At 36.9% G+C, this 13833-nt stretch overlaps 1 protein-coding gene across 1 annotated transcript in view; it reads left to right on the top strand.

Annotated features, from left to right (window-relative positions):
- Positions 1-13833, top strand: part of ZDHHC21 (zinc finger DHHC-type palmitoyltransferase 21) — a 69858-nt gene that overhangs the window by 42049 nt on the left and 13976 nt on the right. Inside the window, exon 8 of the mRNA XM_030293079.1 lies at positions 6726-6842. Coding sequence (XP_030148939.1) covers positions 6726-6842 — 117 coding nt within the window. The remainder of the gene's footprint in view (positions 1-6725; positions 6843-13833) is intronic.

Here is a 13833-nt window from a genome sequence, read left to right as displayed (position 1 = left end):
CCAGGGACTCCTTATTGAACAACAAAAAGGGCAAAAGTCCCTATCCTCAAGAAATGTACATACTACTGAGAGAGGCAGGCAGTATGTAAAGAAATAGAGATATACCAGATGGAGCTAAGTACTAATGGAAAAAATAAAATATATGAAGGAGATAGGGAATGCTGGGATTTTCTGTAGTTTGGGCAAGGAAAAACAAGCAAATAGGCCCTGGTAAAAAAAAGCGTAGGGGTCTCTGTCAAATAAGGTGATGTTTAGGGAGAGACCTGAAGACAGTGAGGCAGTAAACATGGATATCTGGGGAAAGAGTTTGCCAGGAAGGACAAGTGTTAACAGCCCTGATATGGGAGTTTGCTTGATGTGTTTGAGGAATAGCAGGGAGATCAGTCTGGTTGGATCAGAGTGAAGAAAGTGGTGGATGAGATCAGGGAGCCAGTCTGACTCCTGCTCTCTCCCTTTCCCCTTCTGTCTCCTACTATATCCTTTTCTAGAACTTACTTGACATTTTTTTGTGTCTCCTTTTACAGGCCATATGTAACCAAATTTTATTTTACATTTTGTTGTATGTATTTTAAAAGTTTTGTTTCTGTTTCTAAAATTAAGAAAGTATTTTTATAATATTTTTACGTTACGTATTTCATGATCGCAACTTTCGGTATTCCAAAATACACATATAGAGGAGTACACAAAAATAAAAACATACAGCTCACTGAATTATCACAAAGCCTCTTTGAGCAATGCTTATAAGATTTGTTCTTTTTGTTACATTAGATACAGTTCATTTTCATTGCAGTGAATATCGCTATAAATATTCATGGTGCAGTTGACCCTTGAACAATGCAGGGTTAGGGGAGCCCATCCCCTGCACAGTCGAAAATTCATATATAACTTTGACTCCCCCAAAACATAGCTCCTAATAGTCTGCTGTTGACAGGCAGCCTTACCGATAATATAGTCGATTAACCTGTATCTTGTATACGTATTACATACTCTATTCTTACAATGAAATAAGCTAGACAAAAGAAAATATTATTAATAAAGGCCTAAGGAAAAGAAAATACATTTATAATGTAGTAAAAACAAAATCTGGGTTCAGTAGACTGGTACAGTTCAAACCAATGTTCAAGGGTCAACTGTATTTCATTTCCTATAGGACAACTTATTTGTCCATTCTATTGAAGGACATTTACGTTATTTCCAGTTCGAGGCTGTTACAAATAATGGTGCGGGAAAACATCCTTGTTCATGTCTCTCGCGCGTGTGTGTCTTTCCCTTGGACTTATGGCTAGGAGTGGTAGTGTTCAAAGGATATATCCACGGTCCTTGAAATACCATTAAACAGTTTTCCAAAGCGGTTCTATGAATTTAAACCCCCACTTGTAGAGAATGTAAGTTCAGGGTCCTTCACAGGCTCACTAATGCTTGTTCAGATCTTCCTGAAGTTAGCCATTTTGGTGGAGATGGCGTGGAACTTGATTGTGTTCTAATTTGCGTTTCTCCAATGACTAATGATATTGAGCCCCTTTTCACATGTTAACTGACTGCCTATTTTGTGCAGTGTGCCTGTTTAAGTGTTTTGCCTATTTGGTGGTTGGGGTTATTTGACTTTTTTTTTTTTGTAGGGCATTTTAGATTTGAGCTCTTTGTTGAGTTTGTGTGTTGTAAATCTCTTCTGCCCTGTAGCTTGCCTTTTCTCTGTTGATGGTATTTTTTGATGAACAGAAGTTTTTAATTTTCATGTACTCCAACATCAATCTTTTCCTTTTTGGTTAGTGTTTTTTGGGTTCCATTTAAAAAGTCATCTTCTATCCCCAGATCATCAATATAATTCTCCTACGTTGTCTTCCAAGTATCGTATTTTTTATATTTCCACCTGGAATTGATTTTTGTATTTCTCATGAAGTATGAGTCAGGGTTTCATTTTTTTCACAGATGGATAGCCAATTGATTTAGCACCATTTATTAAAAAGAAAATTCTTTCCACTCTGCTCTGCAGTGCCACCTTTTTCATAAACCAAGCTGTATGTGTGTGTGTCTGTTTCTGGTTCTTTTCTAGTCCATCGGTGTATTTGTCCTTGTGATTGTACCACTGTCATAACTATAGTTTTATAACAAATCTTGTTATCCAGTGATGACTCCTCTTTTCATTATTTTTGCTCCCTCAGGAGCCTTTTAAGACATTTTCTCCACTTCCCTCTATGAAATCACATAGTAAGGAATAAGATTTTGTCAGGTAGGAGAGATTTGTGTATGGCCACAAAACTCTTGAAATAAGGCGATCCTCCCCCTCCCCCCCCAGCAAGAACCAATTTTCTCCCTCCTTGGGGGCAATATGACCTATATTGAGAATGCATGCAGTCAACCAAACCCTCCCACCTTTTTCTTTCTATATAGGAGTGGTATGGGATTTGTTGTTTTGTTTGTTCCTGTGAAATTTCGAAACAGCTTACTTAGTAATTTGTACAGATCAAAACAAAACTTTTAAAAAGCTGCCACCAGTAGACTATGTGCTCTGCTGGTGGGGATTTTTATTGGGATCGTATTAATTTTATACATCGATTTGGATAGTTGACACCTTTAACAGTATTGAGTTTCCTGATCATAAGCATAGTATAGCTCTAAGAAGAAAATTGCTTTGAGAAGAAATGGGAAACATGGGGAGTTCTATAACCATGAGTGAGTAGTTAAAACTTTTGCAAAGAATATTCACAGATTTACCAGTGAGTTCCAGCTCTGTCAAATATGAAGGGAAACAATAATTCCAGTCTTACACCAACTCTTTTAAAAGAACAGGAAAAAGAGGAAACTCTCCCCAACTCATTTTATGTGGGTAACATATGTTGAATACAGAACGTAGCAAGGACAATAAAGAAAGAAAATAATAGGCTAGTCTGATTATGACCATAGGTGAACAACTTCTACACAAAATATTAGCAAACTGAATCTGATTCTGTGTAACAAGCCTGATCAAGTTGGGTTTATCTTAAAAATGAAAGGTAGTTTTGCATTAGAAAATCAATCAGTATTTTCGTTACCTTAACAGATTAGAAAAAAATCATGTGTATGCAGATAATCCTTTAGACAATGAAATTAATGCAAAATCATTAATAATAGAATCGAGAAACTGGAAGTTCCCAAATTAAATACGACCAAAAAAGTACAAGACCTCTAGGGGGAAAATTAGGAAGCTTAATGGAGACAATATATGTGTGTCTGTGTGTGATTGTGTATTGTAACTTGAAAAACTAATTTAAAAAATTTTCTGGAAATACAGATTATCTAGAGTAACTGAGACATTTTTGAAAAAGAACAAGAAGGGATGACTTGGTCCATTAGGTATGGACACTTAGATAGCCATGGGAACTAAAATGTGAGGCACTGGTACCAGGGACAAATAAAATGAGAGAACAGAATAGAGAGGCCACGGCAGACACCTGCATGTATGGACACTTGACCTCTGATCACTGAGGAAGGGAGAGTTTTTTAAATAAACCGTCCTGGCACAATTGGATATCCATATGGTAAAAGTAAACTCAGACCCCTGTATTTCACTGTGCACAAAAAAATAAACAAGTGATTAGCGACCTAAATGTGAAAGGCAAGACTATAAAGCTTTAAGGCTTTGGATGATAATATAGGAGGATGTCATTATGACCTTGGGGTTGGGAAAGGCTTCTTAAACAGGGAATAAAAAACACTAAAGGGAAAGACTGATAAATTGGACTAAATTGAAGCACTTGGAGTTATCAAAATACGCCGTAAAGAAAGTGAAAAGGTGGACTCAGGGTAGAAGAAGATATGTGCACTCTACAACTAAAACACGGTAGTATCCAAATGGTATGAAGAGTGAGTCCGTAAACTTGACCTTCAGGGTAGGGATGAGGGAGAGAATGTGACGGGGAAGGAATGCATACATGAAAGCTCTGTATGGTTTCAAATGTCCTCTTTCCTGAGAGGGTGCTCTTACCTTTCTCTAAACTGAACTTACACCTTGGGCATTTTCTGGATCTAGCCACATTTCTTAACAAAAAAATGGGAAAAATGAAAACAATTAACAAACACAGTATATCAGTTTGCTAGGGCTACCATAACAAAACCCCACAGAATGTCATTTTCTCACAGTTCTGGAGGCTAGAAGTCGAAGAGCAAGAAGTCAACAAGTTTGGGGTCTCTGGAGGCCTCTCTCCTTGGCTTGCAGATGGACCACCTGGTCGCTGTGTCCTCACATGGTCTTTCCTCTGTGCTCAGGCATTCCCTAGTGTGTGTCTGGGTTTCTATATTTCCTCTTATGAGGACACCAGTCAGATTGGATTAGTGCCTAGTGTAAGGGACTTGTTTTAACTTAGTTACCTCTTTAAAGGCTCTGTCTCCAAATACTGTCCTGTTCTGAGGCACTAGGGATTAGGACTTCAGGATAGGAATTTGGGGGGAGACCTATTCAGCCATAACACTGACTGTGTAGTAAAGGTCTTGAATAGCAGATGGGCTCTTGTGATTTGGATAAAGTTTCCTAAGCCAATTTTTAAATCTCAGAAGTGCTTCATCAAAAAAAAAAAAAAAAAAAAAAAAAAAAAAAACCCAAAAACAAAAAAACTAAGTAAAGATGTTGTGTTCTGAAGAACTGTGCTAAATGACTACGATCTGGGTTTAGTACTGAAGATATTAATTACGTGTATGTAAACTTAGAATGCTATTGTATTTTGAAAATGTTAAGAGTGCTAAAAAGAAATTTCTCCAAATATCTTACTGTTTCACACAGATACTCTTAAATGTAAGTGTGCAATGAAGTGAGTAGTAAATGTAATGTTAGAATTACATCTTTCAGTTTCATCATCCCCAACATTTATTAATTGTAGTTGGCTGAAATTTTTTAAAAGCTCACTTTACTGTGCAGAATTATACAGTGGAGACCAAAAGGCTTATGGGAAAATGGAGGCACAACACCCAGAAACTTTGTCAGTGACACTCAAAAGGGTCAGAGCCTGATAAAAACAGCAGCACAGTTTCACACACATTAAATAGTTAAGAAATACATAAGTACTATATTGAACATGGCAAGGTCCCTTTTAAGGACCTGCCATGTTGTTGTGGAAGTGGGCATCAGAAGGGTTGCAGTACTGACAGAAGGGGAATCATCTGGAGTTGGAGGGAAAATTGTAACACCAGATGTGGATGAATGTGGCCCATAACACAAACAACTGAGGTAGATGGTAGGTGTTCGGGTGTGCACATGTATTTTGTGTGTTCCCATATGCCGTGATTTAGCTGGGTGCAGTTTTCCTGCTCATCTAGGGGTTCCTCCCAGATGAAATCACACATAAGCAAAACCAGAATTCTTGCTGCGCTCTTGTTGTTGCTTCATGTATCAACCGTGCTGGAACAAATTTGTGTTTTCAAACAGCATTATAGCAGAATTCACTGCACTTAACATTTTTAGATCTTGCATAGCTCTACCTTTTCATCTTTGTCTGTTTTGTAAGGACTCTACATGAGGCTTTTTTCACTGTGCTTTTGAAATGACTGCCTAACATGTGACTTCTACACGGCACCTAAAATGTCTTGGTGAATTTAAGTTTCTCCAGGCTAATGAGTTAAATGGTTTGGGTGTGGAATCAGACTTTTGCTTGAGTCTGGTGGGTGGTCACTGTGATGCACAGAAAAGCATCAGTTCTTTTGTGTCAAGCAAGCTCGTTACGTTCGGTGACCTCCCTCTTTTTGATGTTGCTACCAGGATACCTTTAAGCCTTAACCTGAATCAGGTTTTAAAAAGCACGTGGGTATATGTTTTGGGGGTCCTTCCATTCTTCTGTTGTTCTATCCACTGGACAGTATTATACCAGAGCTTAGCAGCAGCAGTAGATTTCTAGAAATCTTTGTTCCTTCCCTCCCTTTCACTCCTCTGGTCTGTCCGCTTGGTATCAGAAGTGCATGAAATGCTTCTTGTTTTACTGTCTTTCCACCACTTTCTTGGGTTCACCCTTATTTTATGCCCTGAGCCAGAAAATCCATTGTCCCTCACAGCATTTCCATTTCTCCTTTCTGTCTAGACATTGCAAGGTGTTTCTGTAGTCTTCTGCATGCACCCCCGTTATAGCATATATCACATTGCTTTGGAATTTTGCAAAGTTGGGTTCTGTCTCTAAATAAGCTGCAGCTTCTTCCGGGCACGGACATATCTTTCTCATTTTGGCTTTTCTATTACACAGTGCATTGCTCGGCAGTGGGGGTCGGGTGAATGGATGGATGAATGAATGAAGTGGGCTTTAGGAGCTGGTCCACATGATCCTATCATTTGTGTTTCCCCTTATTTTGCCTAAGTGACATCACCTCTAGGTGTCTTGGTCACTTGAATTTTAATACTATGAATCAGGCTTGTGCATTCAAGCTTTTTAGCAGTATAATAATAAAATTTTCTTTTGTGTAACCAAAGATTGTACAACACGGTTTTGTGTTTTTTTTGCTGCAAATAGTAAATGAGTGTGACTAATTTGCAACTTTAGGTTTGAGGTTTTTTGACACAAGAGTAGTAAAAATCCTATTTTTTTCTACTTGCTACTATGAGTTAAAACAATTATTTTTGAAATTTTCAAATATTTATATAGAAAGTGGAATAAACTCAGGGATTGTTAAAATAATAAGTTAATTCATTGTTAATTCTTGACTGTTACTGAAACAATAAATAACTCTTCAATTTGTTTTTAAGGCTTCCTTTTTTCTTCTTCCTATAGGACCTCTTTGTGGTTAGGCATGAATTGGCCATAATGAGACTAGCTGCCTTTATGGGCATTACTATGTTAGTTGGAATAACTGGACTTTTTTATACTCAACTAATTGGCATCATCACAGTAAGTATCTATTTTTTAATGTAATGTATTTATGAACATATTCCCTAACTATGAACTTAATTCCAAGAAGCTACAAAAAGTTTAGCAATTAAAGGAGAAAATTACTCACAGTCATTTATATGTTTTCATTTCCATATGCCTATGTAATTTTAAAGTAGTTACAATCAGTCTGTAGAGGACATATGCAATTTTGCATCCTGGTTTTTTTTTTTTTTTTCCCAACGTTTATTTATTTTTGGGACAGAGAGAGACAGAGCATGAACGGGGGAGGGGCAGAGAGAGAGGGAGACACAGAATCGGAAACAGGCTCCAGGCTCTGAGCCATCAGCCCAGAGCCTGACGCGGGGCTCGAACTCACGGACCGTGAGATTGTGACCTGGCTGAAGTCGGACGCTTAACCGACTGCGCCACCCAGGCGCCCCGCATCCTGGTTTTAAGAATTAACATATTTCTGTGTGGCTACAGACTTCGTGTTTATTGTTTTTAGTAGTTGGATATACTCTGTTTAGTGAATATACAATATTTTAATGAATAGTTTTCCTGTTGGTCAGCATCTAGTGTGTGATCATTTTTTTCTATATTACAAACATTCCTTTGAACATTTCTTTTCCTCTTCAAATTATTTATTTACGGTAAATTCCAAAAAATGGAGTTGCTGGTAGAAACATTTTATTAATAATTAAGTCTTATTTTTTTGCATGCATTTATTAACCGTATAGGATCTATCACAGCAGAAAAGTTCAAAAAGTGAGAAAAATTATATTGAGTAAGGATTTAAGTTTGGTAATACACTATATTGTAGAAGATGTGGGTTAAGGTTTTCTCATACATTGTTGGTGGTGATGTAAATTGGTGTAACCTTTTTGAAAGGTAAATTGTCATTGTGTATCATACTTTAAAATGCATAGTCCTTTTGATCAACCTCTACATGTTTATTTTGTAGAAGCTATTTTATTCATATGTGTGTACATAAACATGTATGTTAAAAAGATCTCCTTAATATTATGTGTAATAAACATGTATGTTAAAAAAGATCTCCATTATGCATAACATATGTATTGTGTATGAAAAGTGTTTACCAGATATGTTCAGCGAAAAAAATGTATAGTAAAAAAATGTATCAAGACTTACTATAAAGTAACAGTAATCAAGAAACTGTGGTCCTGGCACGAGGATACACATATAGATAAATTACATAGAATTGAGAGACCAGAGCTATATATCTGTGGTCAGTTGATTATCAACAAGGGTGCCAAAACTAACTATTCAGTGAGGAAAGGAAAAGTCTTTTGAACAAATGCTGCTGTAATAATTAGATATCCACATTCAAAAGCATAAAGTTGGACCCTTACCTCATATACATATATATACATATACATATACATATACATATACATATACATATACATGTACATATACTAGTTCAAAATGGAGTACAGACCTAAATGGTAAGATCTAAAATTATAGAACACTTAGGAGAAAACATAGGAGGAAATTTTGGAATATGAAATAGTATCTTAGATATGATATCAAAAGTGCAGACAACCAAAGAAAAAAATGGATAAATAAAAAAACCATAAACTTTTGTGCTTCAAAGGACACTATGAAAAAAGTGAAAAGGCAGGTCATAGAATGGGAGAAAATAATTTATAAATCATGTATCTGCTAAGGGGGTTTTATATCTAGAATAAAGAGCTCCTATAAATAATAAAAAGCCTAATTAAAACATGGTGAAAGGTTGTGAATGGAGATTTATTCAAAGAAGTTATCCAGTGGACAACAAATACATGAAAAGATGCTCAACATCATTAGTCATCAGGGAAATTAAAATCAGAACCATAACGAGGTACCACTTCACACACACTAGGATGGCTATAATAAAAAAGGAGGGGTGCCTAAGTGGTTCAGTCCGTTAAGCGTCCGACTTCAGCTCAGGTCATAGTCTCACGGTTCATGGGTTTGAGCCCCGCGTCGGGCTTTGTGCTGACAGCTTGGAGCCTGGTTCGGATTCTGTTTCTCTCAATCTCTCTCTCTCTCTCTCTCTGCCCCTCCCCTGCTTGTGCTCTCTCTCTTTCTCAAAAAGATAAATTGACATTAAAGAAAATAAGGTTGGTAAGGATGTGGAGGAATCAGAACCCTCACACACTGCTATTGGGGATGTGAAACAGTGCAGATAACAGTCTGATAGTTGTTTTAAAAGTTAAACACAGAGTTATCATTTCTCTTATCATTCCACTCCTAGGTAGATACCCAAGAGAAATGAAATCTATGTCCATGCAAAAAATTATAGGTGAATATTCATAGCAACATTATTCATAGTAGCCCCAACCAAAAGCAATTCAGGTATCTATTGCTAATAACATTTTGTACATCCATACAGTGGATATTATTTAGCCATAAAAAGAAGTGCTGATACATGATATAACATGGCTGAGCCTTGAAAACACTATGTGAAGTGAAAGAGACCAGTCACAAAAGGCCATGTATTTGTATAATTCCATTTATATGAAATGTCCAGAATGAGCAAGTCCGTAGAGATGAAAAGAGATTAGTGGTTACCTGGGGGTGGAGAGCTAGCGGGGCTGGAGATGATAGCTAAACGGTTCAGGGTTTCTTGTACGGGATGATGAACATGTTCTAAAATTGATTGTGGCGATGGTTGCATGACTCTATGAACATACTAAAAAAAAAAAAGTTGAAATGTACACTTTAAATGGGCGAATTGTATAGTGTGTGAATTATATGTCAATATAGCTCTTTCCAAAAAAGCCTATTTCTAGCATAAGTTAAATGTTAATTTTATTCATTTTGTATATGGTTTGTTGATGTCCTTTGTCTGTTTTCTTAAGGTGTCCTTTTCTCACTGATCACTAAGAAAGGTTAATAAAAATGTTAACTTTCAAAAAAAGAAATAGTGCAGGAGATCGCTGTCTGTCTATGTCCTACTGGCTGTATTCAGACTCCTTTGGAAAGGCACATTAGATAGCGGTTCTGGTACTGGCCTCTGAACTGGAAGGATGCAGTCAGATATGGAAGGAAAACATTTACTGTATGACCTGTGTTTGCATATTTTATAAGGTAACCTTTTTTCCCTAGGTTTTATAGGAAACATTTTTAAACACACAGGAACTTTTAAGGAATTTTACAGTGAATACCCAACCACAATTAACATGTTAGAATACTTTACCTCATTTCATACCGTCTATCAATCTGTTATATGTTTTAATACATGTCAGAATAAATCACAGGCATCAAATTGTTCACCGTGCAAATCATCCACTAGAGCTCAATGCTTGTTTACATGTTTTTCCTATGAGGCAAAATTTCCATACAGTGAGAGGCATACAGTAAGTGTTACTATTGGATGAGCACTGACAGAGGCGCACAGCGCAACCCAAAGCCTTTTCACAACACAGAATATTACCATCACCTCATGGGAGTTCCCTCCTGCCTCACGTCAGTAAGTCCGCAGAGGCACCACTGATGTCATTTTGTTCCCCACCATAAATTAGTGCTGGTTGGAGAATCTCATATGTATCCATTTATGTAGATCTTCTTGTGCTCAAAATAATACTGTTTTCATCCATAGCGTTGCATGTGTTGGTAATTCCTTCTTGTTGCTGAGTAGTATTCCATTGTATGACTAGGCCACGAGTTGTCTCTCTATTCTATTGAAAGAGGGCTGGCTTGGTTCTAGATTGTGGCAGTTACGAATAAAGCTCTGAATATTTTTGCTCAAGTCTTTTTGTGGAAACCTATTTCATTTTCTTGGGTCAATATCTGGGAGAAGAACGCCTTTGTCACTTAGGAGAGGCTTACCTTTTATTTCATAAGCAACGGCCAGATCTTTTCCCCAAGTACCAGTTGCCGTCTCCCCAACAATATATGAGAATTCTGGTTGTTCCACATCCTTGTCAACATTTGTTGTCATCAGTCTTTAATTGCAGCCATTCTGGTGGGTTTTAATAGCATCTTGTTTCAATTTATATTTCCCTGACGACTAATGATATTGAACACTTCTTCGTGTGCTTATTGGCTGTTCATGGATCGTGTAATGTCTGTTTAAATATATTTTTACTATTATTCAGCTTGAAATATTTTCTGATACCTCTTGTGATTTTTCTAATGATGATGGTAAATAACATGGTATTTATTAATAACAGTGGTGAGGATGAAAGTAGGTCTTTGCCTAAATTCTTTTTTCTCTACTTTTATATTAATTCCCAATTACTTTATAGTCTGTTCATCAGTCACGTCAGAATTGCCAGATTGTACTTGCATTGTTTGAATTTTCACTTTTGCATTTACCGAAATCACTGGTGTATATTTTTGTCCCCTGGAAGGAGAATTCTCAGACTTTTCCAGTTTCTTACGATGAATGACTGAAAATGGACATTTGGGACATTGCTGCTAAGAGTACAAGCTACTTATGAGGGCCGTCAGGGGTTTATAGCCGAGGGCAGCCATTTCTTTCTTCCCTAGCAGCCCCAGAAGCTTCCGAGGGGAGGGTTTGGCAGCAAAGCCTTCAAAATCTTTTAAGAATCCCTACTTTAAAATTTTAGCGTTCACTTCTGAGTTGGCCATAAAGTTATTTACTGAATTTGTTGGTGTTTGAAGGATGTGTAATATCAAATTCTGTTCTGACTCTATTCTGTATTGCCGACATGTTAATGTTTTTCAAATTGTATGATTTTTTTCTTTTGCTATAATACGGAACAACATTGTCTTTAGAGAGGTTGGTTCTGATGTGATATTTCTAAAACTAAGTAGAAACCACAGTGTTTTTTTTTTTTTTTTTTTTTTTTTTTAATCTAATGCTTTCTCCAAAAGTTTCATTTCTTTCTGTATATGTATAGTACCCTCTCAGAATACTCTGTACGGGACAGTTCTGATGTCTGTAGAAGTTCGACATTTGTGAAACATTCAAAAAAGAATGCAGCGTTAAGAGAACATATACACTGTATTTGCTAGTCTAGTCTTTACTCACCACTCACTGTACTTCCTCTTGAATCCCAGTACTTCAAACAATTACAGTAAATTTTAACTCCATTTACCTGGGCTTTCATAGTGAACTTCTAGCATCACTGTTTTTGGATGAAAAACTTTTTTTTTTTTTTTAAGGTTTCCAGAATGCACTCCTCCTCACATTGATTTAAGGCTCTTTAAGGCTTAATTATTTAAGGTCATTTAACCTCAGTATTAATTTTAAATCTAATGATTAGTATTTAAATAAAGTAGAATCTAATATTTTAATTAAAGTTATACAGAGATCATGCTTACTTTTTTTTTTTTTAAATTTTTTTTTTCAACGTTTATTTATTTTTGGGACAGAGAGAGACAGAGCATGAACAGGGGAGGGGCAGAGAGAGAGGGAGACACAGAATTGGACGCAGGCTCCAGGCTCCGAGCTATCAGCCCAGAGCCCGATGCGGGGCTCGAACTCACGGACCGCGAGATCGTGACCTGGCTGAAGTCGGACGCTTAACCGACTGCGCCACCCAGGCGCCCCTCATGCTTACTTTTTAAAATACAATATGCTTGCTGTTTTCATCTTATGAAAAATTTAAGACTACCCACAAGAAATGTCACACCTGGGTGTTTTTGTCGTAATTTGAATCCGTGCATCTCTCACAATGTGAAAGAAGGTGATGAATTTGTCAAGTAGTATAAGAAAGAAGAGGAGGAGGAGGAGAAGTTACAGTAAATTTAATCCTTCCGCTAAAGTCTTCCTCCTTCCCCTATTCCTGCACCCCAGAGACCAAGAGGCATTTTGGGAACACACTGGTAGGAGTATTATTTCGTCATATGAACTGTCATTACGTAGCTTGAACGTAGGCCTGTTGGACAACAAATACACAAAACATATGCTATCTTTTTGAGGCTTAGGTTGAGATTTTCAGGAAGCAGTACCTCAGTTTTCAGTAATTTTTTTCCCATTATTTGTTCTTACTTGGAATAAATACATCATTTCTCTCCATGTCAGAGGGAAAATCCTGTCTTCTTATTGACAGTAGAAGGTAACAGGATAATCACAGTAATGATAATCTGATGTCATTTTAGATTTAGCAAGAGCAGATTATCTGTGACCCAGATAAAATAACTAGAAATTAAATTTAAAAACAGTGGGTTTCTAATCTCATTTCCAAGGTTAAAAGATCTCAACACAACCAGATGTTTCTGTGGAATAGACTAATCTTAAACCCAATTTTAAGGGATTACCTTTGATTATTTTTAGATTTAACTTTAGGCATATGTTTATAAGTTGGTAAATTTTTAGTAAAATCAATATTGAGATTAAACTGTTTTCAAAGCAATCTGCTTTGAAGCGTTCTTTATTTAGGGAACAGATTATTCTAATTATTCCTTACTTAGCCTGGTTAGCCTTTTTCTGTTTCTGTTTCTGAATGAAATGGATAGTGATGTTGTTATTAATGTAATTGATGTTGTCAGAATTTCTTATTGAGCAGTAGTTCACACACAGCCAAGAATAATGTCCGTTCTGATGAGCACCAATACTAACAGTGCTGGATGATTGTATTAGTCGTGTTTTCAGTCACCGGGCTTGGAGAGAGTTCATCAAGAAACGCTAGAACAGCTGGTACAGCGCCTTCTGGTGAGGTTCTGACAGTGAGCTATTGTACACCATGACACTGCTCTGACAGTTTATCTACATTTTGTATACAAGCATTTTTGTTTTCTGGGCACCGTGGAGTTTATATAATAGCTTAAGCTTTTGATGGCGTCTCTGGAGCATAGTGCTTTTCTCAGTTGCGGTGAGGTTGAGGGTAGGGCGGGGAAGATGTATTTAGCTGTGGTTTTGTGCTTTTAAATTCTCAAAGAAAAAAAGTGAGCTCTTGCATTTGCTCATAGGTACTCTTGTGGGACTCTACTTGAATTACCAGAGCTAGCTTAAAGTAAAGCTTTTCAAATTAAGAGGGAAAATGCTCCCCCACACCCCCCCCCCAAATACTGACCCATGGTTCCTTAAATA

The sequence above is a fragment of the Lynx canadensis genome, chromosome D4, assembly GCF_007474595.2.
Source record: "Lynx canadensis isolate LIC74 chromosome D4, mLynCan4.pri.v2, whole genome shotgun sequence".
In the NCBI taxonomy this organism is placed as follows: domain Eukaryota; kingdom Metazoa; phylum Chordata; class Mammalia; order Carnivora; family Felidae; genus Lynx; species Lynx canadensis.
This window is presented reverse-complemented; position numbering and strand designations above follow the sequence as displayed.